Raw genomic sequence first — 25,740 nt, 5'->3', positions numbered from 1 at the left:
AGCCTAAGAGGGAAGAGCCTGCTACTGATGGTTTGATGTGTATTTTGGAGTCAGTGCCTGTAATGCATGGTAAGACAGCTCTCAGGCTTCTTTAGAGAGCTGTGAAAAACTTTCCCTAACTTTCAAGAAAGGAATTCAGTGCCACTCTTTTGTAGTATTCATACTTCGGTAAAGAACAGGCTTTGATTTTTTGAGTGAGAAAGGAAAGATCTTGGTTCAACCCCCAGTGATTTGGAAGAAATTTTGCAAACTTAACCCAGTTCTGCAAGTAGGAAGAGCTAGGGAGGCAGGAGAAATTCATTTGGTCTGCATTGTTAAGCAAGCTCCTGCAAAATCAAGCAGCCAAACCAATGTCAGGTTAGAGCTCGCATTAACCCTAGTCTTATAGAAACTGCACTGGCTTCTAGTTTGTTTCTGATCTCAGTTCAAGCTGCTGATTTTGACCTACACAGCTCTAAATGGCTTGGAGCCAGGATAGCTGAAAGACTGTCTTCTTCCATATGAGCATGCCCCAAATTTGAGATCTTCAGAGGAGACCTTTTTGCATGTCCCAACACCTCACAAGATTAGGATGTTATACACACATAACAGGGCTTTTTCTGTAACGGCACCCACATTGTGAAACTCCCTGCCAAAGGAAGTTAGGTTGGTTCCATCTGTTTTGAGCTTCTGATGGGCAGCTAAGATAGTGCTCTTCCACATGGCCTTTAATGTATGAAACTGTTCTGTTTTCATTGTTTCAAAATTGTATTTTTGGATTGTTTTTAAAATGGGTTTAAAAGGTTTTAAAGATATTTTAATGTGTTCTTAATTTTTAAAATCTTTGTACTCTTTCAATTGCTTTTATTGATTCATTCCCTCAGGAGCCATTGTGGCCTGGGAGGCAATATATAAATACGTACCATAAACAAACAAACAAACAAACAACCTAATCCTCATTTCCTAGACTAGCGTGTGTTTAGAAAGTTTTGTAATAACCTTTTAGGCTCAAACATTGTACTCCAAAAACAGGCCAATATTGGGCAAAGTGGCATACAAAATGCATGTGTTATGGGGAAAGTGTAGGAAAAATGCAGCATTTTCAGTGAAGTCCTTAGCTGAAAAAAATGTATGAAAATTGCATGTATTAAGGGCTGTTGGATACAAAAATGTGCGGGTGCTGTCTAGAAAAAAAATATGTATAGTGGAAGGCATGGTATACAAAATAGATATATGGGAGGAAATGGTGTGAAAATAAATGTCAATTTCTATGGACTTATTTAATTAAATGTATTTTACTTTTGTTTTTTCATTTTAAAAATCTCAGATGTGGGAATGATAGAGCACAGACATAGGACTGAATGCATGTATAATTGACATTGATGAGATAGAGCCATCCCTAGGAAGAGATGTTGTTCTTCCCACCCGTCTTTCCCTTCAGCAGTCCTGAAGGGAAAGGAAAAGAGATTGAGAAGCATCTCTTTTGATTGTGGGCACCTTCTAGAGCCTTAGATGGAAAGAAGGCTTCTTCTGGCAGATTTTTAAAACTAGTATTTCTGAGAAAGCACAGTGCAAGAAGCTAATTTGTTGCTTAAGCTCCTTGCAGACGTAGGTCAGAATGACATGTTTGTTGCTGATGTACAGAGTGCCTTGGGGGGGGGGGGGGGGGGGCGAACACTTGGAAGCTCAAAATAGCAGATGTTTGTGGGGGTTAATCCTTCTGCTGCTTTTCGTCTGCATCTCTCCTCCCCATTGATTCCCATCCCCCTTTATATATCTTGAGTGTAGCTGAGCTATGGAGATGCTGGAGTTCACTTGCTGCACAGAGTCCTTGCATGCAAGGGATCCCTGGTGCAGTCTCTGGTATTTCCAGTTCAAATAGGGTGGCTACTTGTCCCACTTCCCACAGCCGTGTCTTCTGGGCTATCACAGGACACTTCTCTATCTGAAGACATTCTCTGCAGAGATGTTCGATCCAAATCCATTTTAATAATTAGTTTGTTGTTGTGTGCCTTCAAGTCATTTCAGAGTTATGGCACCCCTAAGGCAACCCTGTCATGGGGTTTTCTTGGCAAGATTTTTTCAGAGGAGGTTTGTCATTGCCTTCCCCTGAGGTTGAGAGCATGTGACTTGCCCAAGATCACCCAGTGGGTTTCATGGCTGAGTAGAAACTGAACCCTGGTCTCCAGAGTTGTAGTCCAGTGCTCAAACCTCTATGCGATGCTGGCTCACAGTTTAACAATATATGAACCTTAAATAAGAGAGAAGCCAGGGTCCTAACTGTACTTGTTTGGCAGGGACAGGGTCTCCTTCTTGGAGGTCTTTAAACAAAGGCTGGGTGGCCATCTCTTGGGAGTGCTTTGATTGTGAGTTTCTGCATGGCAGGGGGTTGGACTGGGTGGCCCTTGTGGTCTCTTCCAGCTCTGCGATTCTGTGAATCTTCTCTCATCCCACTTTTTCAGCTACTTTTAAAATATCCCAGTTTCTATCGTTTTCGTGGTTTTTTTCGGGCTATGTGGCCATGTTCTAGAAGAGTTTATCCCTGACATTTTCCAGTATCTGTGGTTGGCATCTTCTGCATTGCTGCTGTCTACTACAGTATTCTGGCCTGATAAGCCAGAACATCCCATCCCTGTACAGTATAAACGTTAAAGCTGTGACTTGCCCAGTTACATGGCGTTAAGTGACATTGAACTCAGCGGAGCTTATTTCTGAGTAGCATGGTGCAATGGCTACGACTCTCGAGACCAGGGTTCAAATCTCTGCTCAGCCACTGAAACCCATTGGGTGACCTTGGCCAAGTCATACTGTCTTAGATCAGAGATGGAAAAGGCAAGACCACTACTGAACAAATCTATAGGATGGCTTCATCATTGTCCTCTGTCTTATTTGTTGAATAGTCTTGAGTTTAAAATTTAAGTTGACAAATTTCAAGTATATTTGTATCCAACAGCAGATCTGTTTCTTTTAAAGGCAGGAAGGAAGCAGGATGACCAGAATGGGAGAAGTATGTGCTCTGCAACTGGAGCTAGTTCTTCTCTCCGTGCCACTTTTTGCAGCCACAAGGAGTTTGCTTTTGTGTGCTTTCAAGTTGTTTCTAACTTATGCTGATCTTTTAAGACAAACTTTTCCTGGGGTTTTCTTGGCAATATTTGTTCAGAGGGGGTTGCCTTTGCTTTCCAATGAGGCTGAGACAGTATGACTTGCCCAAAGTCACCCTGTGAGTTTCCATGGATGAGCGAGAATTTGAATCTTGGTCTCCAGATTAATCATGGCATAGTGGTTTGAGTGTTGGATTACAACTCTGAGACCAGGGTTTGATTCCCCATGAAACCCATTTGGTGACTTTGGGCATGTCACACTCTCTCAACCTCAGAGGAAAGCAATAATAAAATTTCTCTGAATGATACTTGCTAATAAAACCCCATGATATGGTCACTTTAGGGCTTCCACAAGTCAGAAATGCCTTGAAGACACACAACTCCAGGATCATAGTCCAGTGCTCAAACCACTAAACCACGCTGGCTCTCTTTGCATGTACTCTGCAACTGGGACTAGTTCTTCTCTTTGTGCCATTTTTGGTGCCACAAGGAGTTAGCTTGAGACATGTGAGAGATGTACACTGGCAGAGGGACAAATAGAGAGTGGGGTGGCTTCTTATTTAATGGGGAGCCGTTGAGATGTAAGAAGTCACTGAAAAGAGAAAGGCAGAGGGGAAGTTGTTATGTGCCTACGTAAATAAGACAGCGAAGGTCATTTGGGGAAATGGGTGCAAAGAGAAATGGCAACACTGGAATGCTTGAGAAGGGAAGAAAGATAAGTTTGAAGTTGAAGAGGAGGAGGAGAAGAGCAATAGGGAGTGAGATCACCATGAAAAGAGATTGTTCTCTATTTTCCAAACTCAGCACATATCTGTACTGATGTTCCTTGGCTTTGCTGGGCATACAGACAGGAGTTTGGGGAAGACACATTCATATGCATGCAAGGTCATATGCGCGCACATACACACAAAGTGAAACACACTAATCACTCTGATTTTGTGAGTCTCTTTACCTATCTGCCTATCCACCTTGAACAATGTAATTGCATAGTTACAGTGGACCCTTGGTATCTGCTGAGTTTTGATTCCAGGATTATCAGTGGATACCAAACTCTGAGAATGCTCAAGCCCCATTATATAAAATGGTGTATAGTAAAATGGTGTCCTTTATTACATAAAACGGCAAAATCAAGACTTGCTTTTTGATTGGTTGGTTGGTTAGTTGGTTTATGGAATATTTTCAAGATGTAATTGGTTGAATCCTTGGATGCAGATTCCATGGATATGGAAGGCTGATGGTATATAGAAGGGAACCACAGTTTGATTGATTGATTGATTGATTGTATTTATACCCTGCTGTTCACCCACAAAGGCTCTCGGAGCATCTTAGAGTGTAGCTTGATTGATTAAAATAAGAGAGGCTGAGACTGCAAAAGCACCCCTTTTGTATCCTTTTGTTCAAAGCTTGCACAGGTCACTTTTTGGATTACACCTCCCGGAATTCCCTAACTAATCTCGCCAGTAGCCATGCTATCAGGAGGATTCTGGGAGCTGAGTTCCAAAGAAATAGGTAACTTTCTCAGCTCTAACCTTTTCTTTGAGTCTCAATGAAATATGCTTAAGGCTGGACTGTGCATGGAGGTCCAGCATGGTGTAGTGGTTTGAGTGTTGACTATGACTCTGGAGACCAGGGTTCAATTCCCAGCTCGGCCATGAAACCCACTGGGTGACCTTGGGCAAGTTACATGCTCTCAGCCTCAGGGGAAGGCAATGGCAAACCTCCTCTGAACAGATCTTGCCAAGACAATGCCATAATAGGATCACCATAAGTCAGAAACGACTTGAAGGCACACAACAACAAATTGTGGAGGTGGTGAATTTTGGCCTATATATATAATGCGCATCTGTACATACACAATGGCATGTACAGATTTTATGTATTGTTGATAGTTGCCTTCGAATTGCCCTCAACTCATGGTGACCCTGTGAAATGTGTTCTAATTTTTCTTTTCTTTTTATGTGATGCATTTCTTCCATTTTGATCATTCCTCTGTGACTGCCCTGTTTATCTCTCTCTTTGCTGGGATGTTCTAGGCAATATTGCAAGTCTCAGCGTGCATGAGAAAGGTCTATAGACTTCTGATTTCTTACTGGATCTGTAAAGCCTTCAAAGGAAACGACAAGATCACAGTATTTAGAATAAAGGGCATCCATCTCATATTTTGAGAGAAATTGCCCTTGCCTGGGGATGCAGTGGATGGATGGAAGGGGAGGGAATTAGCTTGTATTATTGGTGCATGCACCCATTACCAGCTGGCCAAGATCAATACCCCCCTCTGTCTTTTAGCCTTTTCTATGGGTTATGTGCAACTCATCTATCAAATCCACCCCCTTCCCTCTGCTTTCTGTGTTACTTCATCAACACTATGCATATGTCCATTTTAGGCTCAGCTGTTTCTGCAGGAGAACCCCCCCTTTTTTTTTTCCTACTAAGAACAAAGCAAGTGTGCAGAAGGGGAGATGGAAGGAAGGAGGATTTTGAGGAAGGTCATGGAAAGGTCATCCATAGGGAACAGAAAATGACTTTTCAACTATCAAAGCGCAGGCCAGTGGAGTCAGGGTTGACATGCACCATACATCTGTGTGGTTCCTTCCTTCCTTCCTTCCTTCCTTCCTTCCTTCCTTCCTTCCTTCCTTCCTCCCTCCCTCCCTCCCTCCCTCCCTCCCTCCCTCTCTTCCTTCTTAGTATATTATCCATGATAATAATAATCCTTGATAAAAATGGGCTTATGTCTTGCAAAGTAAAGCAGCTTCCCTTCCTACTTGCCAGGTGGCCTTCAAAAGAAGAAAGGATGAGGGGAAGGATGCCACATTCATGTGCAGGCACATGCAGTGGTGGGTGCGTGGGAAGATGTGATTCTTTCAGCAGTCCAGCAACAGTGCATTGCAAAGGACTTATTTTGAGTATGTTACAGCTAATGGCACAGCTCTTCCATGAAGGACAAGGCTGTAGCTCATTAGTAAAACACATGATAATCATAGATTCATTTCCCAACATCTCTGATCAAGTAAGGATGGGCAAGCTCCCATCTCGAAAGCTTGCATTGCTGGCTGCTGGCCTGTGTGGACCAACATTCCCCCAATCTTCCAGGTATTTTGGGCTACAACTCCCACTACACCCAGCTGACGTGGCCATTGGTTGGAGGTGATAGTGGCTTTAGTCTTTTTTTTAATAGAAGGTTAAACCAGAGCTGAGGAGCCTGTAGCCCTCCAGATGTTAAACTACTACTCCCATTAACCTTCAGTATCAGTCAGTCTGTCATTTATATCCTGATTTGTCTCCAAAACTGACAGATTACAAAAAGGAAGACAAATCTAGTGGAAGACAACAAAGACATAAGCAGAACCACACACATTATTGTTAAAATACAGTTAAACTATTAATCGAATTAAAACCTTGCAGGCAGTTTCTAAAAATCTGTGGGAATAAAAAAATGTCAGCTTCTGATGAATAAACAGCAAGAAGAGAGCCATGTGAACCTGCTTAGAGAGGGAATTCTCTGAGAATGTGCACCCTCCAACTGTCCTTATTTGACAGGGGCATCCTGATCCATCTTTTGCTGTCCCACTTTTTCAGCTGCTTCTGAAGTGTCCCAGTTTCTCTCGCCTCCTCCCTCTTTGTCCTCAGTTTAATTCAGTTGCCGCAAGCTGAATTCAAAGTGCAAAAATAGTTTGCCCCAGTTAACACAGGAAGGAGAAGAGAGAAGGCAGTGGAATCTTGCAAAATTCAATAAGTTCAAGTAAAAACAAACTTCAGAGCCTCTCCTAGCTTATGTTTTCTTCATCATTAGTTTTTTTTGCCATCTTGACCACAGTCTGATGTTGCTTTACCACATGTGTCTGGTTTTTGGCTGTTAACTCTTGGAGAGCATGAGAATGGCCTCTTTTGGAGAGCCACCAGATGTACATATGAAGGTGGACTAAGGGAAAGTACCCCGCTGAAGATCTTACAGCCCAGGTAGGCTCGTATAGGAAGATACATTACTTCAAATCGACTGGACCTGAGCCATGATGGCTGTGTTGACTGGGACTGATGGGAATTTGAGTCTTAACAACTGCTGGGGAGATAGACATTGCCCAGCCTCCAGCTGGATGGTTGAAGTTTCAGGAGACAAGTCACCTTCTGTAATAGTTGTTGTTCCTACTGCTGTTCACAGTATGGTGCAAGAAGCATAGGATGTTGCATTAGAGGTTCTGGCTCCCAGTGGGGCATAACCACATTCATTAAAATGTGAGGAAGTTCACTTTGAGGAGTCATTGGCAAGCACTTTTCTACCTCCCTGAGCTTCCATGGTAGAGAAATATTCACAAAGTCAGAGCAATTTTACATGTTTTTCCCTTGAAAAAAACTGGATGGTATCACTGCAACATTTTTCACCCTTGGGTGAGAGTGAAAACATTGGCTTCTTTTTTCTTTTCTTTTTTTCTTTTTCTTTTTTGCAGTAGCAAAAAAGAAATAATGCTTTTGATGCCAAAAACATGTTTTGTTGTAGTTTGAACGGTGCACACTTTGTGCAGAAGAGCTATTGTGAAATCTTTACCCCTCCCCTCAAAACCCTTCTAAATGTGCAAGAGTATTGACAAGCTCTTCCCCCCACCCCATGAGAAGTTAATTTAATATGCTAACATTTACATCCCTATTCCTTACTGGATTTCCTAGTAGCAATGCTCACTAGCAGCAACACTGAACTGTTTTGATTTCCCATAGCACCTCAGGTGCACCATTTACTTTGGGGTACTGTTGGTGATTCTAAAGGAGGCTCCTAGACCCAACTGCCTGATCCAGGAGATGGGGTGGTTGTTTAAAAAGGGATCCAAAACAGGAGTGAAATGTTGGACCCTGCTGGAACCCTAGTAGCTGCCCAAGGATGCTAGGTGCTGATACTGAGCTATGATGCAATGGTGCTAGGAGCAACAGCAGTTCCCCACCAACAGTCCAAAGACTGGGAGATCCCATTTCCCTTCTGATTGTGGCTGGCAGCTTGTGTTCCTTGAGATGTTATTGGAAGATAACCTTTCTCACTCCCAGCTAATGTAATGGAAGGGGGGGGGGAGTTGCAGTCCCAAAAAATCTGGAGCACTGAAATCTTCTGAACCCTCTGGCACAAGGATGTGCAACATGTGACTCTCCAGATGTCATTACACTGCAACTTCCATCAACTCTAGCAAGCATAGACAGTTACCCATCTGTGGTATAAGAGGATCTAAAAGGTGTCTGGATGTGTCCTTTGCAACAGAAGGAAGCAACTGTTAATTTATTGCAAAGAAAACAAGCTGGAAGGATTATTGGCATGTTGAAATTTTGAGTTAACAGTCTTCAGCTCTGGCTGTACCTAAGAGCAAACAGAATCACAGTTCATTTTGAGTTACGAAGTGAGAACACGGTGGACTTGCCCTAGACAATGTCTACATAGGAATAAACTTCTCTTTCCCTTTTGTGCTTTGTTTTTCTCTGCTTTCTCACTTCACCTCTCTTTGTCTGTTTTTTTAACCTTTTCATTTCCTCTAGACTGGGCCAGCCTTCTGTTCATTTTTCCTTTAAAATATATTGCTGAGAATTGTTCATCCTTATGAATGCCAACTTTGTTTAATTGTCGGAAATCAAGATCAGAAATCCTCTGGACTCTTGGAGAGTCCAATGCAGTGCCTAGGACCCCATCAAACAAAGGTCTGAGCAAAATACATTGGGGAGGGAGAACTGAAAATCAAATGTAAAAGGGTTTTTAAAAAATCTACAGTGGTAGAAAAAAAGTGAGGGCACACCATTTTTAAAAAGGATAAAAGTAGTTGCTGCTTTGCATAGAATTTGTGTGTGTCAATTTGTATGATGAAATTCAAGTTCAGAAATACTGTTTAAAGATAAATACTTTACCGTACTTCTCACCTGATATGCTGACTAAATCTTTTGTCTAGATGCTCACTGTGGATGCACAACTTCAAGGTCCCTGTTTTGATCTCCATTCTTGTGGTTCTGTTATCTTTAAATTGGATATGGACTGGAGAGCTCTGTAACCCGAGAACATCTTCGTATAGAGAACTGTCCTCTGAAAGCCCTTCAGTTGGAACAATGCCCCTAGCAAAGTAGAATACATGGACAACCTTGGGCAATTTAACCTTCTCTGTGCCATTTTCCCATTTTAAATTCCTCACCAAAACACACTGTTAGCCCCACAGAACAAATGCATGTGGGTGTGCATTTAAAAGGTAGCAAAGTACTTTCACCATTTTCAAAGGGCTAGCCATGTTAGTCTGTGTTGCAGCAAAACGGCAGAGTCGTGTGGCATTTTGAAGACTAACAGATTTATTACAGCTTGAGCTTTCGTGGAAAAGCTGTTAGTCTTAAAGGTGCTACACGATCGTTGTTTTGCAATTGACATTAACAAATTTCATGAAAAATGTGCTAGTGCAGGCAGACCCTTAGAGACTCCCTACTTCCCAATTCTATAGAATTTACAGTCACATGAGCAGGCCTTCTGTTTCGTGTGCAGACAGCGTGGGCACACACTGAGTGATGTTCTCTGCAGCTGCTCTCCAGTTCTAGAAATCCCCTTTCCTTCTGCAGTGTGAACTAGCCTTAGGGATCTTAAGAGTGCATCCAGATCAATGGATAGGAAGAGTTGCTTTTATGGATTAAACTCTTAGGATCTAGCAGTCAGCATCTATCACCAAGAACCTGCTTGAGCAGAACCTGGATCTCCTGGCCTTACCATTAGGCAGAGCGAGGCAGTGGTTTCAGGCAGCAATTACTGGGGTCTAATAAAAGCAGTCTTTTGGCTAATTCTTCTGATCTTGTCCATTCTATTTTGTTGGAAGGACAGAGCTCTGTTCTGCATTCCCTAAACTGGCCCGCTGCCCTCAGATGTGATGAAAGATCCCGTCCTGTTGCCATCATTTAACTGGCAGTTCAGTCATTCTCTGAATTTAGAATGGAGCTGGGGTGCCATCCTGTCCTTTATCTCATACTGAATATTGTTCATCTGTATGAATGCCAGCAACTTGGTTTAATTGTTGGAATTCAGGAGCAGAAATTCTCTGGACCTCTCAGGCCAGCTTTGATTTGCATGTTTGTGGACCAACACTTCTGCTAATCACAAACAGCAGCTTCCATCCACTATGACTAGGGTTGTGCAAAATGCTGTTCTTCTTCCTCAATAGAACTGAAAGTATTATTTTTTTAAAAAGTGGACAGGGTCTTTAAAAAGAAATAGAAAGTGCCAGCTTTGTTTACTGGAATACTGTGTCATGCAGATGCACATGAAGGGGAAGAGGATGAGAAAAGCAAAGCAGAGATGCCTGTTGCTTCATTACCAGGTACAAGTAAAAGCCTAAACACAGTGGTCCTTTGGTATCCACTGAGGTTTGGTTATAGGACTTTCATGGATGCTCAAATCCCATTAAATGCAGCCCTCCAGCTCCAACCACAGGCTTGCCATCCACTTTTTGAAATTTGAAATTGCTTGAATCCATGGACAAAAAAATCTGTGTATATGGAGAGCTGACTGTACATCACAGTATCAGATCCTATCTGATCTTGGAAACTAAGCAGGGTCAGGCCAGACTAATATTTGGATGGGGTCTGCCAATGAATTTGTTGTTGTTGTTGTGTGCCTTCAAGTCATTTCAGACTTAAGGCTATCAGAGCTTTCTTGGCAAGATTTGTTCAGAGGAGGTTGCCATTGCCTTACCCTGAGGTTGAGAGACTGTGACTTGCCCACCAAGTACTATATGTTGTATTTCAGAGTAAGGCAATGGGTCACCATAAGCCAACGGTCTACTTGAATGCACACACGGATGCATGTTAGTTTAAAAACCTTTGCAAGGAACTAAATTTATCTTCTTGGTAACTTATTCTTTTAGCCACCCACCCAGCGCAGCCCTTTCACTTGCTTTTCTTTCCTCTGTATGCAGCATTAGAAAAGATTTTATCAGTCAGGAAGACACGGTGGGTAAGGTTGAGAAAGTGGTTCTTAACTGTCACATCAGATTATATTAAAGCTGAGGAAGTGGTTCTTTTAGGATCTAATTATATATGTACACTATATGTTTATATTTAAGTGTTTTCAATTTATTTTTTAAAATTTTGACATTTAAATTAACCCAGGCCATCCGCCTGAACTATAAAAATTAGGAAAATAAGCAATGACAGCTACCAATGCAAATATTTGGCCAATTTAGTTTAGGTTTGAAGTGCAAGGCTAAACATGTCTATGCAGAAGTAATTCCCAGCTGTATTCAGTAGGACTTATTCTGCAGTAAATTTCTACATGATTACACTGTGAGAAATATAAAATAGAATGATTTTCCTTGTTTGTTTGTTTGTTTGTTTGTTTTTAGCAGAGTGGTTGCCAAGCTTGGAGAATTTAAATTTTTGCCCTGCAGGTCCACCAACATACTCACTTTGAGTTCTGGGATTCTAGGAGTTGCAAAAAAAGTAACTTTTTCTGACTCTACCTGTTTGTCATGTAGCATTGGAAGTTAAAATAGAAGACTTACCAGGACTTGTAAAAAAAAGGAGAATGGCTATTTACTAATTTACATTTTAGTCACTTTAGGGTAGGGAGTTAAATTTTTGACTATTTTGCATTCGAAGACAAATAATTTGTATAGTTTTCTGAATATCTGTGTGAATATTTTCACACAGCTTTTGTCCGGCATTTGCAAAAAATATTTAACTGTGCTGGCAAGGGCTGGTGGGAGTTGCAATCTCCTGAAATTTGGAGGACCGCAAGTTGCCCATCCTGATAAAAAGGAAGAAACCGCCTTAATGCAAATGTTCTGATCATTTGGGAGCATTCTTGAGCAAGCAGTACTGTACTTGTCTCAAATGGCTGCTGAAAATAATAATACACAATCCTTTATGATACACAAATATTCAAGTTGCAGAACAGGGGAAGATTGTTCATTCTGAAGTACAGTATAAGAAAGAGTCAAGGCTACTTTAATGCAAAAAGCAAGACTACACTCAGAGGAAGGAGGTGTGAAAATTGAGGAAAATAACAGTTTAACAAATGCATTAGTTGTTGTTAATCTGGTCTCTTGGAGGTCTCTCATTTATTAGGGTCACCATATGTCCAGGCTGACTTGATGGCAGATAACAACACGGTTACATATTTGTAGAGCCAGTAACGTAGTGGTTTGAGTGGAAACCAGGGATCGATTCCCAGCTTGGCCATGAAACCCACTGGGTGACCTTGGACAAGCCACATGCTCTCAGCCTCGGGCAATGGCAATGGCAAATCTCCCCTGAACAAATCTTGCCAATAAAACCCCATTGTAGGTTCGCTGTGATTCAGAAACGACTTGAAGGCACCCACCACAACCACCAAACAGAGCAGTGGAGGACAAGGGGTCATGGAGATGCTTCATCCACATGATCGCCATGAATTGTGGTCAACTCCAGGGCAGTTAACAACAAAATTCAAGCATTCTTGCTTGCCAAAAAACAACAACCCCATAATAGGTTCACCTTAGGTTTGCCTTAAGTTGGAAACAATTTGAAGGCACACAACCGGTGGCTCTGAGGCGGTACAGAAAATGTCAAATGGAAAATGTCAAAAGGATCAAACTACTTTTTCTGTGGGGAAACATTAAAGCATTTCTGGTTTATAGCAGAAGAGCCCTGATGGAACAGACCAAAGCCCTGTCTGGTCCATCTTCTATTCCCCACAGTGGCCAGAAAGATGCCTCACAAGCAGGGCCTGAAGGCAGTCGCACCTCCTGCTGTTCCTCCCCGGCAAGTGCCATTCAGAGGCTTACTGCCTCTGATCTTGGGGGTAATATATAGTTATCATAATCCCTCTGTGACTCTGATACCTTTATCCTCCATTTAATGTGTATAATACCCCTTTCAAGCAATCTCAGTCTGAGCCTGGAGGCCGTTATCACATTGTGGGACAGAGAATTCCATAAGTTAACGGTGCATTTTAGTTTGGGAGATAAGGGTGGCTACAGAGGAACATAATAGAGATCCATAAAATCATGTCTAGTGTAGAGAAAATAGAAAGAGATTCCCCCGCCATTCTCATAATGCTAAAATGTGGGTTATGCAATGTAATTGATTAGTGGTAAGTTCAGGTCAGACAAAAGGAAGTACTTCTTCAGAGAAGCCATAATTAACATGATGTGCTGTCACAGAATATAGTGAAGCCCAGATACCTTGAAGAAAGAGAAATCAATTTTAAGAGTGGTAGGCATCAATAGTGCTAGCGTGGCGTAGTGGTTTGATCATTGGGCTACGAGTCTGGAGACCAGGGTTCAATTCACACTTGGCCACTGGGTTACCTTGGGCAAGTCACACACTCTCAGCCTTAGGAGAAGACAATGGCAAACCCTGTGAACTAATCCTGCCAAGAAAACCCGCTTAGGGGCTCCATAAGTCGGAACAGACTTGAAGGCACATAACATGCTCTAATACATGTGCATCAATAGCTATTGGCCACATGGTAGCTCTCAGTCCTGAGACACTGGGCCCTTTTGTTGTTCCAATCCCCAGCCAACTTGGATCAGTTGCCCTGGTGCAAAAGGAATTACACCAGAGGGGAAGATTCAGCATTTTCTTTATTTGCTGCTGCAAAAGGGGTGCCTGAGAAATTGAATTATAGCTTTATATTCCACTTTAACCCCAGTAGCAATATGTTATGAACTCTTGGGATTTGCAGTTTGGGAAGAGATATTTAGAATTGTCAGCCAAAGAGCTCCTTTACTGCTTCACTGACAAAGATTGTGTGGATATGTAAGCTGTAACCTGTAGGGCATAGCTATCTTGTTTTTAATCTATGTACAGCGCTTTGTAAACTTTAATCACTTCACTAGCTTTACTAGTAGTAGTAGTACTAGAATGGGCATAATTACGAAATAACTGAGCATACTGTAACTATGAAAATGCTTCCAATTTGAATGGAGTCCAAATACATTTTTGGTGCCTTGGGTGGCCTGGGATAACTTCCACTTTGTGAATTATACAGCTGAATCCTCCATCAGATGAAATGTTTGATTAATGCAGAGATAGGAAACATAAAGCCAACCAGATGTTAGGGATGCTAGAGGCTGGAATTCAGCAACATCTGCAGGACTGCATTATTCCCACCCCTAAGCTAATTTTGAGAGGATAGAATTGCCTGGAAACTATATTTTGAATGCAGTAACTCTCTGCTGTAATCTTAAAAATATGGTTTATTCATGAGGAAAATGCACACTTTGCATAGAAATACTTTTTTCTTTATGACTCTGATTTCTTATGTTCTGACACCCAGCATTAAAAATTAGTTGTGGAGCTAACTCTTGGTTAAACTTTGCCTCAACTTAAGTTCTAATTTAGATTTTCTTCTTTGAATCTAGAGGCTATTCCAGGGTGGAGGAGAAGTCCAGCTCTGTGTTGTTTTCTGTCTAGTGGAATTGCTTCCTTCCACGACTTTGGTTTTGTTTTGCCCTCTCGGTGCTGTGAGGCGGAAATCCTGGCCTAGATCACTACAGATGTCCTGGCCTCGGCTAGCTTGCATGCGTGACTTCCGCCATATGTGTGCCTGCTGAGTCATACACTGCTTGACAGGTTGGCATTCTCATTTGGAGGGCTTGGCAGCTTGCATGTGGGCAGACTTTGCTGGTACAGCTCAGCTCAATTCTTTGCTCCTCCAGAGACAGTCAAAAGGAATGAACTGTTGGGGTGTGGGTGGGGCGGGGGACAAGAGTTGGAATCTAAAGACAATGGAGATAGCTCCAACTTGAGTGTGACTAGATCAAGCAAAGGTTGGATTCCACAGCTGAAATGTCATTGAGACATCTGATTGCTTGGGGAAGCACATCTGAGATGGGGAAGTATTTCTCAAGGCCTATTTTATGGCAAGAGCGAGTATAGCGTAGTATTTGAATGTTAGATTACGACTCTGGACACCAGGGTTTGATTCTCAGCTCAGCCATGAAACCCACTAGATGACCTTGGGCAAGTCACATTCTCTCAGCCTCAGTGGAAGGCAATGACAAATCTCCACTGAATAACTCTTTCCGAGAAACCCCATGATAGGTTTGACTTATGGTCGCCATAAGTTGGAAATGACTTGATGGCACACAAGAACACCTACAGCCATGATAGTTAAAGCAGTGTGAAACTGATTTAATTCTGCAGTATAGATACAGACTGAGAATGCATCTTAGAAGCAGCCTAAGGCAAAGGAAAACATGGTGTCTCCTTATTCCCGTATACAAGAGCCAACTAGATGGTGGTTAAACTTACTTTGGTGTTGGTGATGCAACAGCATCCTTCATCATATCCTCCAATGTTTCACGGATGGAAAACGGGACAGACATGGCCAAACAACACCAGAATGTCGGCAAGATGGCAAAAGCTATTAATGAGGAAGAACACACAAGCTAGAAGAGGCTGCAGTAGTTTGCTTTTGCTTTAACCTACTGGGAAGAGCAAGATTCTCCCCACCACCCCCCTGTCCTCTCCTCCCTGCTGAGTTAATGGAGTGCAAACTACTTTTACACTTTGAATATAATTAGCAGCAACGGAAATACGTTCCAGGCAAAGGGGTAAATTGGATGGAAGAGGGACTGGGACATTTTAAAAGCAGCTGAAAAAGTGGGACAACAGAGTATGAATCACAACTGTTAGAGTATGTTTTCGTTGCACCTGAGAACGGGAAGATAGCTGAAAGGTGTCACATTGACTTACAATGGGACAGGACCACTGTAACTTCAATGCTTAATAGATCTTCAAGTATCATGGGGTACCAGAAAACTTAGTCAGCATAGTCTATGGTAGAGGATAATGGGACTTGAAGTCTGGTGGTTAAATGTTGGTGTTCCCCATTCCTGTTCTGTTTTCTCCAGCAGTCTATTTCCATCATTAGCCAGCTTCTCTGGAAAGCTTCCAGACAACACCTATTTCACCCCAACCCCTGATCTACTGAGGCAGGCAGAGTGCCTCTGACGCCAGATGTTTCATGTATCTGTCCCAGCCAATAACCACCAGTATATCTACCCTCTGTATTTTAACTGTTGCTGTGTGCACTTAACAGCTTCACACCAGTGATCTGCTTGTGTGAGCAGCTTAATGGAGAAGGGGGGGAATTTGTGCAGTGACACAGATCAACTTATGCAATATCAAAGCGCAAGGAAGCATATACACACACACATACAATTCCTGTTCATGGAAGCAGCACTATTGCATAAGTTCCCTTTTTATATATTGCACCGCCCCTATGAGCAGACCACTTGTATGAGCTGTACAAGTCCAAGCAAGTGAGCAGAATCAGCCCTAACTGCAAGTCAGACCCAGTGTCAGTCTGTAGGTCAGAGGTGGAGGACTGGTTTTGGGGAATGAGGCCTGCACAGCCCTCCAAAGATTGGAGAAGGGAGAAGGAGAAGTAAAACAGAAGCCAACTCCTCTTAGCTGGCATGGTTAGGGGCCAGCTAAGACTGTTTCACTTCCTCTCCTCCTACTCAGGAAAGAGGCAGAAAGAGCAAAACATTCTTGGCTGGGCCCCCCAATACAGTCTGAGAGCAGCCACCTTTGCACACACATGGACTTCCTTGCTGTCTTATGCAATGCCCCCTTATTCAATTTCTGTGGCAACTGTTATCGTTGTATGCCTTCAAGTCGTTTCTGACATACAGTGACTCTAGTGCAAACCTATCACGGGGTTTCTTGGCAAGATTTGTTTAGAGGATGTTTGCCTCTGGAGGCTGAGAGAGTGTGATTTGCTCAAGGTCACCCAGTGGATTTCATGGCCAAGCTGGGAATTAAACAATGGTCTCCAGAATCCTAGTTTGACACTGAAACCACTACATCATGCTGGCTCAAAACTAATTTGCCTAAATGCATGCGCTCCAGCGTTTAACAGATGAAAACTGGGACACATGTGGCTAAGCAACGTCAGAGTATGGTCAATGCAGTAGAAGTTATTCAGGAGGAAGAACACAAAAGCTTGGAGGGGCTGCAGCAGTTTGCTTTTGCCTGGGCCACCTAGGAAGAGCAATTTCTGCCCACCCTTTTCCTCTTTCCCTGCTGAGTTAATTGAGTGCAAACTACTATATTTTTGAACTTTGAACTCAATTTGCAGCAGTTGAGATAAGCTGAGGACAAAGGGGGAAAGGATGGGGAGGGGGAGAAACTGGGACATCTCAAAAGCACCTGAAAAATGGAAGAAAAGAGGATGAATTACTGTTTCTGCCAAACTAAGACAGTTGGAAAGCATGTGGGTCTCAATGACATACCATATGGTCCACCACAGAGCACATGACTAAGGGACTTCTCAAACCTGGATCTGGCAAGAGACAGAGTTGGTTTCACCGGACTCAACTAAAGGCCTTAGGGCCTTTATCATCTTCCCAAAGATGACATATGTTGATGCCCACTCTAGCCTTTCAGATACATATGAGCATGACTCTGGAGTGAGAGGGCCAGCAAGCGAAACTCTCAGACTAATATCGGGGGCACTGCATTCCCCCTCCATGATCAGACAAAATTGGATCACCAAGACTCTTATGTCACTGAACCCCTTCAAAAAGCACTGATCATAAGTGTACTAAATCTATGCTTTTTAAGCTGACTCATGCAAGGGATCAGCAGTTTTCCTTAATGTGTGAGGGATGGGTACCATATTTGTGCCCATTGGCTACACTTGTTTCTTTCTCACCTGGAAGTTCTCCATGGACCAGCACCAGCACCATTTGGTCGCACTCTACTAAATTATTCTTACTGTGCTATTTATGTCATACTTGTCAGACTGCTGTGAGTGTCAGGTAATGCTGCTGTTGATGGTTTAATGCAACATATTATGTTTTCATTGTTTTGTGAAAATACACCTGCAATTAGTCAACATTAATAATGAACTATCTACCAGTGTTGAACCCCCCCCCCTCCAAATACAAATTCCTTAAAAACTGTTTTGAAGTCCCTACATAAGCCAGAAGAAAGCAAGCTCTAATGATCTGAATGCCATTTTCCTAGCATTAGAACTTGCCTTGGCTGCCTTAAATTTAAAATTATTACCATTATTAATAATAATAAAAGAATTGAGAGTGGGCAGAACAATAGCAGAAATGGATGTGAGACATTTTGAGGTGTTTTTTAAAAGGTTTTCAGAAGGTGTAGGGATGGGAGAAAGCTACATCTTGCATAAAAGAAGCATTCCAGATCCTGGTGACTTCTAGGGGGCAGTAATTATTTTCTTCATGATTCCTACTGCTGCTAAAGAGCCAGATTGGATTTATCAAGGACAGGCAGATGGGCACAATGTCTAAATAGGGCAAAGCAGGGTTCTTATTTGGACAAAATGGACAGAGTGTCAGCAAACAAATTGTATTGTGTCAGGATCTCTGCAGAGCAAAGAGGTGGCTTTTGTAAGTGAGCACATCTGCATATTGTCAGAATATGCTATAGCAGCAGCATCAACCACCACCACCTGATTTAATACTTTCCGACTACATACATCTAGTCAGGAGTTGCCATGAAGGCTGAGTTCAGAAGAGAAATGACATTTTGCAGGATCTTTTTTAAAACATGGGCAACTAAGGCAAAATTGGAATTCTCTGGGAAAATTCCACTAACACACCTAAATATATAGTATTTCTTTCCCAGCTGCTTCCACCCTTGCAGCTGGGTGATTATATCTCAAAGCAGGGCTATTTTGTGTAACATTTCTGAGTTTGAAAGATGTGGTGAGGATTTTGTTAAATACTTGGGGTGAAGGGGATAATTACCCCAAACCTCCATTTTTTTCCCACACAGGCCTTGCAGATGGTGCAAAGATACGTCGGAAGGGCCAGGCAAAGGCAAGCTGGTGGCTACCCTGGAAGCCTAATTAATGCTGTTATGGATTGGAGGGAATGGGGGTGTTTTCATGCTTTGTTTCTCTGATTGTGACAGCCTGCATGGTTCAATTACTGGATAGGAAAAGCGTGAGAGACAGAGGATGGGGGCGGAAGGGAATTGAACCTGATCACAGAAATGCTGGGAAAGGAAAGGAAGGCGGGATGGTGAGGATATGTGACAACATCTAAACTCGGAGACCATTCAGACGTTATTTTGTTTAGCTTGACTTTGCGAATAATTTCAATCATGCAATCAACGTCATTTTGTTTAGCACGACTTTGCAAATAATCTCACTCATGCATTCTGGGCTTGTTATTCACAGTATAGAACCACATCTGTGTGCATCTCTGCAAGTTTGGTTGCTCATACGTGCAAATATTCAAATAAAGATGGAGTCAACAATGTGAATGTTTTCAAAACACATTCAAGGCATGCAGAGTTTTACCCTGGTCTATTTGCAATAGTTATTCACACTGCCAATAATGTATATCTTCAACAACAACAAAAAACAAACCAAGAAAACCTCTGATATCAATCATCCCAGATTGTTGGGGGGGGGGGTTGCCCCCCCAAAAAACCCTTAATTGGGTGCATTCGAAATGCATATGAACAATGGAGATTCAATCCAGATTCATCCTGTATTATTTTCGTCATCTGAATGGAGCCTGAGTCTCCTAGTTGTGGAGGGGATAGGACTAGGACTTTGGAGATCTGAGTTTGATTCCCTGCTCATCCATGGAGACCCTCTCAGCCCCAGAAAGCCCCATAATAGAATCATAGGTCGCCATAAATCGAAAACATCTTGAAGGCAGACAAGAACAATAGCAAAACTGTGGAATAACAGATAAGTCTGGGCTTGTGAAGGTCAGAAAGTGAGGGCAAGACTAGTGAGTTTCTTTGGTTCTCAGGAACAATAGTGGTGAACATCTGAAATGCTTTCCACTAGATAATTACAGGGCTATAATTCTACTTTAACAGCCACTGCTGCATCCTGTGCAATCCTGGGATGTGTAGTTTGGTGAGCCACTAGAGTGAGCTAGCTGACAATTCTTAATGCCTCTTCCAAGGAGACACACAAATGTGTCCTTGACCAAATCAAGCCTGAACACTCCCAGGAAGCCAAGATGACAAAACTATCATGAGATGGCATGACTCACTAGAAAAGATGATAATGCTAGGGAAGGTTAAAGGCAGCAGAAAGAGAGGAAGGCAACCACCAGATGGATAGACTCAGTCAGAGAGGCCATGGGCCTGGATCTGCAGGACCTAAGCAGAGCAGTGGAAGATGAGGGGTCTTGGAGATGTCTCATCCACAGAATTGCCATGATTTGGAGTCAATTCAAGGGCAGTTAATAACAAAAGCTGCAGATCCCAGGATCCCATAGGATGCAGCCATGGCAGGTAACGTGGAACCATAGTGCTTTAGTTGTGAAAGGAGTGTGAAAGGAGTCCCATGATATGATCTGTTGGAGTGTGCATATCCTGCCAGTGGGTGTGACTGAGGACTTTAGTGGACAGGGCCACAGCAAAAAAAAAAAAAAGGGTAGGACCTGCCATTTTCTCTCTCCTTTTCTCTCCAACACCCTTTCCTGTTTATCTCCCTTTTTGCCAGTCACTTTACTTTACTTTATTTTGCTTTACTTCTCCTTACCCAGTAGGCTGATGTCTGGACTAGATCAGAATAGATTGCATGCAGAGGACTTTGGTAATTAGGCTAAGGGCCTCATACAGCCCAGAGTCTGCAAGTTGCCCACTCTGATCTTGTCAATGAAGGCTAAAAGTGTGAGAGAGAAGGAAACAGCAGAAAATGAAAGGAGATAGAGTTAGAATTTGTGTTTTTATATTGGAAAGTAAAGAAGAAGAGACAGAGATAGAAAAGGAAATGAATATGAACAGGGCAAAGGAAAATGTGTGTATACTGTATATAGGAACCAGCGTGGTCTAGTGTTGGACTACTACTCCGCAGACCAGGGTTCAATTCCCAGCTTGACCGTGAAACCCACTGGTAATCTTGGGCAAGTCACATGCTCTCAGCCTCGGGGAAAGGCAATGGCAACCCTCCTCTGAACAAATATTACCAAGAAAATCCCATGATAGGTTTGCCTTAGAGTCGCCATAAGCTGGAAATGACTTGAAGGCACACAGCAACAAAACCAGGAGAATGTCAAACCTGGAACACTATCAGCCACCTGGAACTTAAAGAGCTTGTAGGACATTTAGTCCTTTAGATGTTACTGGCTTGCTTTTGGCTTGCCAATAGTGATGGGAGTTGCAGTCCAGCAGCATCTGGATTCCCAGTAGGCGTGGGAGGGAAGGAATAGGAAGCAGCAAACCTAATTAGCATCAGTGGCCCCTTTGCAGCCTGGGGCTACCCTTTGAAAAAGACTATTCACAATTGGATACATATCCAAAGCGGGCATGAGAAGCTCAGTTTGGATACATATCCAAAGCGGGTATGAGAAGCACAGCAGGCAAGGAGAGGTGGGTCAACATGGATGATGCAATCTACATCGAATTCCCTGTATGCCGTCTCTAACATGGGATTAGGTCCAGATTTAATCATACTTAGAGGACACCCTCGGCCTCTTGCATCCCTGTTGCATTCATCCAGGGTGGTTATCATGCACAGCAGCTTGTGTGTCCTCCTCACTACCATTTTCAGTCGCCAAGTATTAGCAATACTGGCAGTACATACAATGAGATGGGCCCTGAGGAAGTGCTGCCCTTAATTTAGCGTTGCAATTACAGGTGAAGATTAGCTGGAAGCAGAGCGAGAGAAGATGCCTTATCACTTATTTATGATTACATGAGGCTTTTTGGTAACTAAAGTCTTGTCCATTCAAAGGGAAAAGGAGGCCTGTGAGAAACTAATGAGTGCCACTCCTTAGTGGCACTCATTGTGGCTTTGGAACTAGATACCTGTCCTCTTGCACATAAAATGCGTAGATGAACTTTAATGGGACTGAGCCAAACCTGATCAACAGTTACCCAGAGGCTACCAAAGTATAACTGCCTGGTCTATTAGAGAAGCTTTAAATTAGCACAGTTGCAGTTATGTCAGAAAGGGGTGTGTGGAATCTAGAACTGTAAATACTGCTGAGATGGACTTAGTGTTGCCCCTCTGTTTAGAGCACATCTCAAGGCTTTACCGCCTACCTTTGGAAGCAATGAAAAGAGTACAGGGAACAAATGGAAGATGAGGGGAACAAGAGGGGACAAAGTGGGAAGAAAACGCAATTACAATGCTGGAAGCGAATTGTAATCTCAAAATTGGGCTGTGGAAATTAAAAGGAAGACTCGGTATTGCAGTCCCTGCCTTACCATCAGGCAGAGTGGAGCAGTTGCCTTAAGTGGTAGTTATTGGGGAAAGCACTGGTAGCACACCCACACTCATCCAATCTCCCTGAACCCTCCAGCTGTGTTTATGCCATGATTCGTCATGCACCTCTTAAATTAGCCTGCTGCCCTCAGGTCCACTGGGGGACACTGATCTGTCAGTAGTTATGAAGTAAGATGCAAGTACCCTTCTGTATACGGAAGAAGAAAGTGGTATCATCTTATCCTTTACCTCAGGCAGCAGATTGTCTTTAGATCTGTGGCATTCACAGCTCATTCCTTTGACATGTTTGCTCATTTAGTAGGACTTGCTAGCATGGCGTAGTGGTTTGAGTGCTGGATTATGACTCTGGAGACCAGGGTTTGATTCCCTGCTCAGCCATGAAACCCACTGGGTGACCTTGGGCAAGTCAAATGCTCTCAGTCTCGGGGGACAGCGATGGCAAACCTACTCTGAACAAGTCTTGCCAAGAAAACCCATGACAGGGTCGCTATAAGTCAGAAATGACGTAAAAGCACACAGCAACTACAAGCTTCCTAGCATGTTTGGTAAAGGATTGCGATCTCAAATAGTTGCTCACTTTTTGGATCCAGCCAACTAGTCCAGCCTTGTAAAGAATCCTGCAAAAGTTGTGTGTATGTGTGTGTGTGTGTGTCTTTAAGTTGCCTGTCAACTTAAACCTGAGGTCAAGTGCACCTGAGAGCAGCAGGCTAGTTTGGAAGATGCACAACAAGTTGTGGAGCACACACAGCTCTGCCCTCCCAACAGAGGGGGAGTGAATTTCATAGAGTTTTCTTAGGCAAGGAATAATCAGAGGTCCATCCATGCGTTGCTGCAGATGAAGGTGTTTTTCATTCTTTGTGGCTAGTGTTAAAGCTAAATGTGCTATGATGATGGAACCAAGTGATCCATCCCTCCTCTCCCATTTTGTTCACATAACTACACTGAATTTGTGGTTACCTTGTATGCACAAGACTTAACTAATCACTTTGCTAGACCATCTTCAAAGGTTATCTCTGTTTACCTGTCAGAGCTGGCAAGGCCATTCTGAAATGTTTATTTTTGCTCAATATCTAGCCTGTTACTTAGTTGTGTTATTGTTGGGTGCTTTCAAATAGTTCTCAGTGTATGGCAACCTTAAAGGAAACTTACTACAGGGTTTTCTTGGCAAGATTTGTTCAAATGGGGTTTACCATTGCCACCTTCTTAGTCTGTAAGAGTGTGGATTTCCATGGCTGACCAGTGATTCAAATCCTGGACTCCTGGCTAGTCCAGCACTTACACCACTGTAGCATGCTGACTCTTGGACAGACCTGTGATATACCTAGTAAAAACAAAGTGCACTAAATCAAACCCTCTTTTATTGGTTAAGGGCTTCTAAGTGTCTGTAACAATGGGAGCTTGCTTACTGGAGCAATATCAAGGTGACCCATCTAGTCGTAAGAAAGACTTGGCAGAAAATATTCAACACTCTTTGTTTTTGCTGTCACCAGGGACTCTCACCTAATCCATTCCAAAGTAACCAAATGAGCACTGTCTCTATTATTCAGAGTTTAAAATGAGAGAGGCTGGAATCTCTTTTAGACATCTGTTTTGATGGGGAAAATCTGACCGTTTTAGTTTTTCTTACATTGTTTAAGAACCACATTTTTTTTCTGTCCCTGACAATAGAGAAGTTAAACATTTTAAAACAGGAACTGAAATTAAATTGCCCCCCCCCCAATCTACACTGGCCACATTCAAGAGGTTTACCTATTCCCATAATGTATAGGGAGCCATGTTGTGTGCTTTCTGTGGTGTAGTCAAAGATGAAGGGGTGGAGAGGTGGCAATCCCTAATTTTGCCTAACATGGTTGGATATAGGGAGCCAAAGTTTTATTTAAGACAATGCACTCAAATCCTGGATGTACAAATGTAAAAGCTGCCCCCCCTTTTTTTTTTTAACTTGAAAATAAAATCTCAAGTTCTTTCCTCAATATGCAGAAATTTGTGGATGTTAATAAATTCTACTCAGAGCATTTTTATCCATTCTTAATTCTAGAGAGAAGTGGATGAGTCTGGAGAATGAATTTCCATCATGCCTAGTATCAAATCTTGAGGCTCCCAGGCAATTGGCCCTTTGGGGTTCTGTCAAGCTTGTCAGAAATGCACAATCTCTGCACCAGTTTGTGGCTATGGATTTTTGAAAGAAAGAAACTCTAGGAAGCATTCATTTACATGTTTCAGATTTGGGGTCTCATCACTGAAAACAGTTCTCAGGATTCGGATTGATATGTATCAGGCTTTGTTATTCTCAGTGGTATTCATTCCTCCCTTTCCCTTTACAGGTTTTCAGCACCTACTCCAATGAGGAATATGACCGGCGGAATGAAGATGTTGATCCCATGGCTGCTTCAGCAGAGTATGAACTTGAGAAGCGGGTGGAGAGGTTAGATCTCTTTCCTGTGGAACTAGAGAAAGGTAATGGAATGAGCAAATAAATGTGTGAGCAAGGGGGGATGTGACTAGAAAGATCTCCTTCTGGACAAAAATCAGTGTGAATCATACAATCATTTAGAGTATGATTGGAAAACAAGAAATTTCTCACAGTACTTTCTAAAGGGTTAGGGAGGCTAAATCGAATCACCTTTCTAAAGGGGTTTTCCAGATGACTAGTCATTTGCCTTGCTCCATGAAAACAATATACATTAGATTCTAAATAAGTTCTAGGGATAGGCAGTCTTTTTTGGAGTGGGAAGCCATATTTGTGCTGTCTCCTGGAATTCTTTGGGGCTGCATGAAAGAGCAGAACTGACGATAGGTGGAACCAAGACAGATGCATGCACCACACTCAGTTGCATAGAAATGGAGAATTCTCGTCTGCATGCAGCCCTAACACAAAACTTACCCACCCACTCTGTTACTTCTTTCTCCTTATCCTGCCTCTCAGTTGCTTTTCTAGAAGAGAGGCAGCTAGAGCAACAAGGAAAATAAGTCACTATAAGGATACGAACAACAGATGGGGAAAGGCTTCTTCATCAATGTGATCTTTCCTCAGTCCCACTACCAAAGAATCCTGGTGACCTGAAGTGCTGATGTACTGGGCCGTTTTTTCTCTTTCTCACTTGGCTTCTCTACTTTTATTTAATGTGTGATGTTTGGTGCTTTTTACTTGTGACAAAATCCAGGAGTTACCTCTGAAACAGACAGACGTTACTGTTCTTCATTGCAAGCAGAGAAATTTCCATCCCAGTCTTTCCCTAATAGTTTACATCTGAATCTGCTCTAAGTTTCATTCTCAAATACCTATCCACTCCTGTTTTCTTTTTCAGATGCAAGCAGTCCTTTACCGATGTACATCCCCTTCCCACACAGACACACTCCAGTAATTTCCCTGCCATCTGTCCTCTGTGGTTTAATGGTTGTTGTTGTTTTTAAAAGTCTTCACCTGCTTTGAACCACTCTCTTTCTGCCCCCTGGGGCTGGAAGCTGAGAATACATCTTTCCTTCCAAAAAGCCACTAAAGAT

General features: G+C 42.6%; 1 protein-coding gene across 2 annotated transcripts in view; it reads left to right on the top strand.

Annotated features, from left to right (window-relative positions):
* Positions 1-25,740, top strand: part of PPP1R9B (protein phosphatase 1 regulatory subunit 9B) — an 80,788-nt gene that overhangs the window by 32,485 nt on the left and 22,563 nt on the right. For both annotated transcript variants that reach the window (XM_042473428.1, XM_042473429.1), the window contains exon 2: positions 24,561-24,693. In XM_042473428.1, the coding sequence (XP_042329362.1) occupies positions 24,561-24,693 (133 nt within the window). The remainder of the gene's footprint in view (positions 1-24,560; positions 24,694-25,740) is intronic.

Source organism: Sceloporus undulatus, chromosome 6, assembly GCF_019175285.1.
Source record: "Sceloporus undulatus isolate JIND9_A2432 ecotype Alabama chromosome 6, SceUnd_v1.1, whole genome shotgun sequence".
Taxonomy (NCBI): domain Eukaryota; kingdom Metazoa; phylum Chordata; class Lepidosauria; order Squamata; family Phrynosomatidae; genus Sceloporus; species Sceloporus undulatus.
The sequence above is the reverse complement of the archived record's forward strand: the minus strand, read 5'-3'. Positions and strand labels throughout refer to the sequence as shown.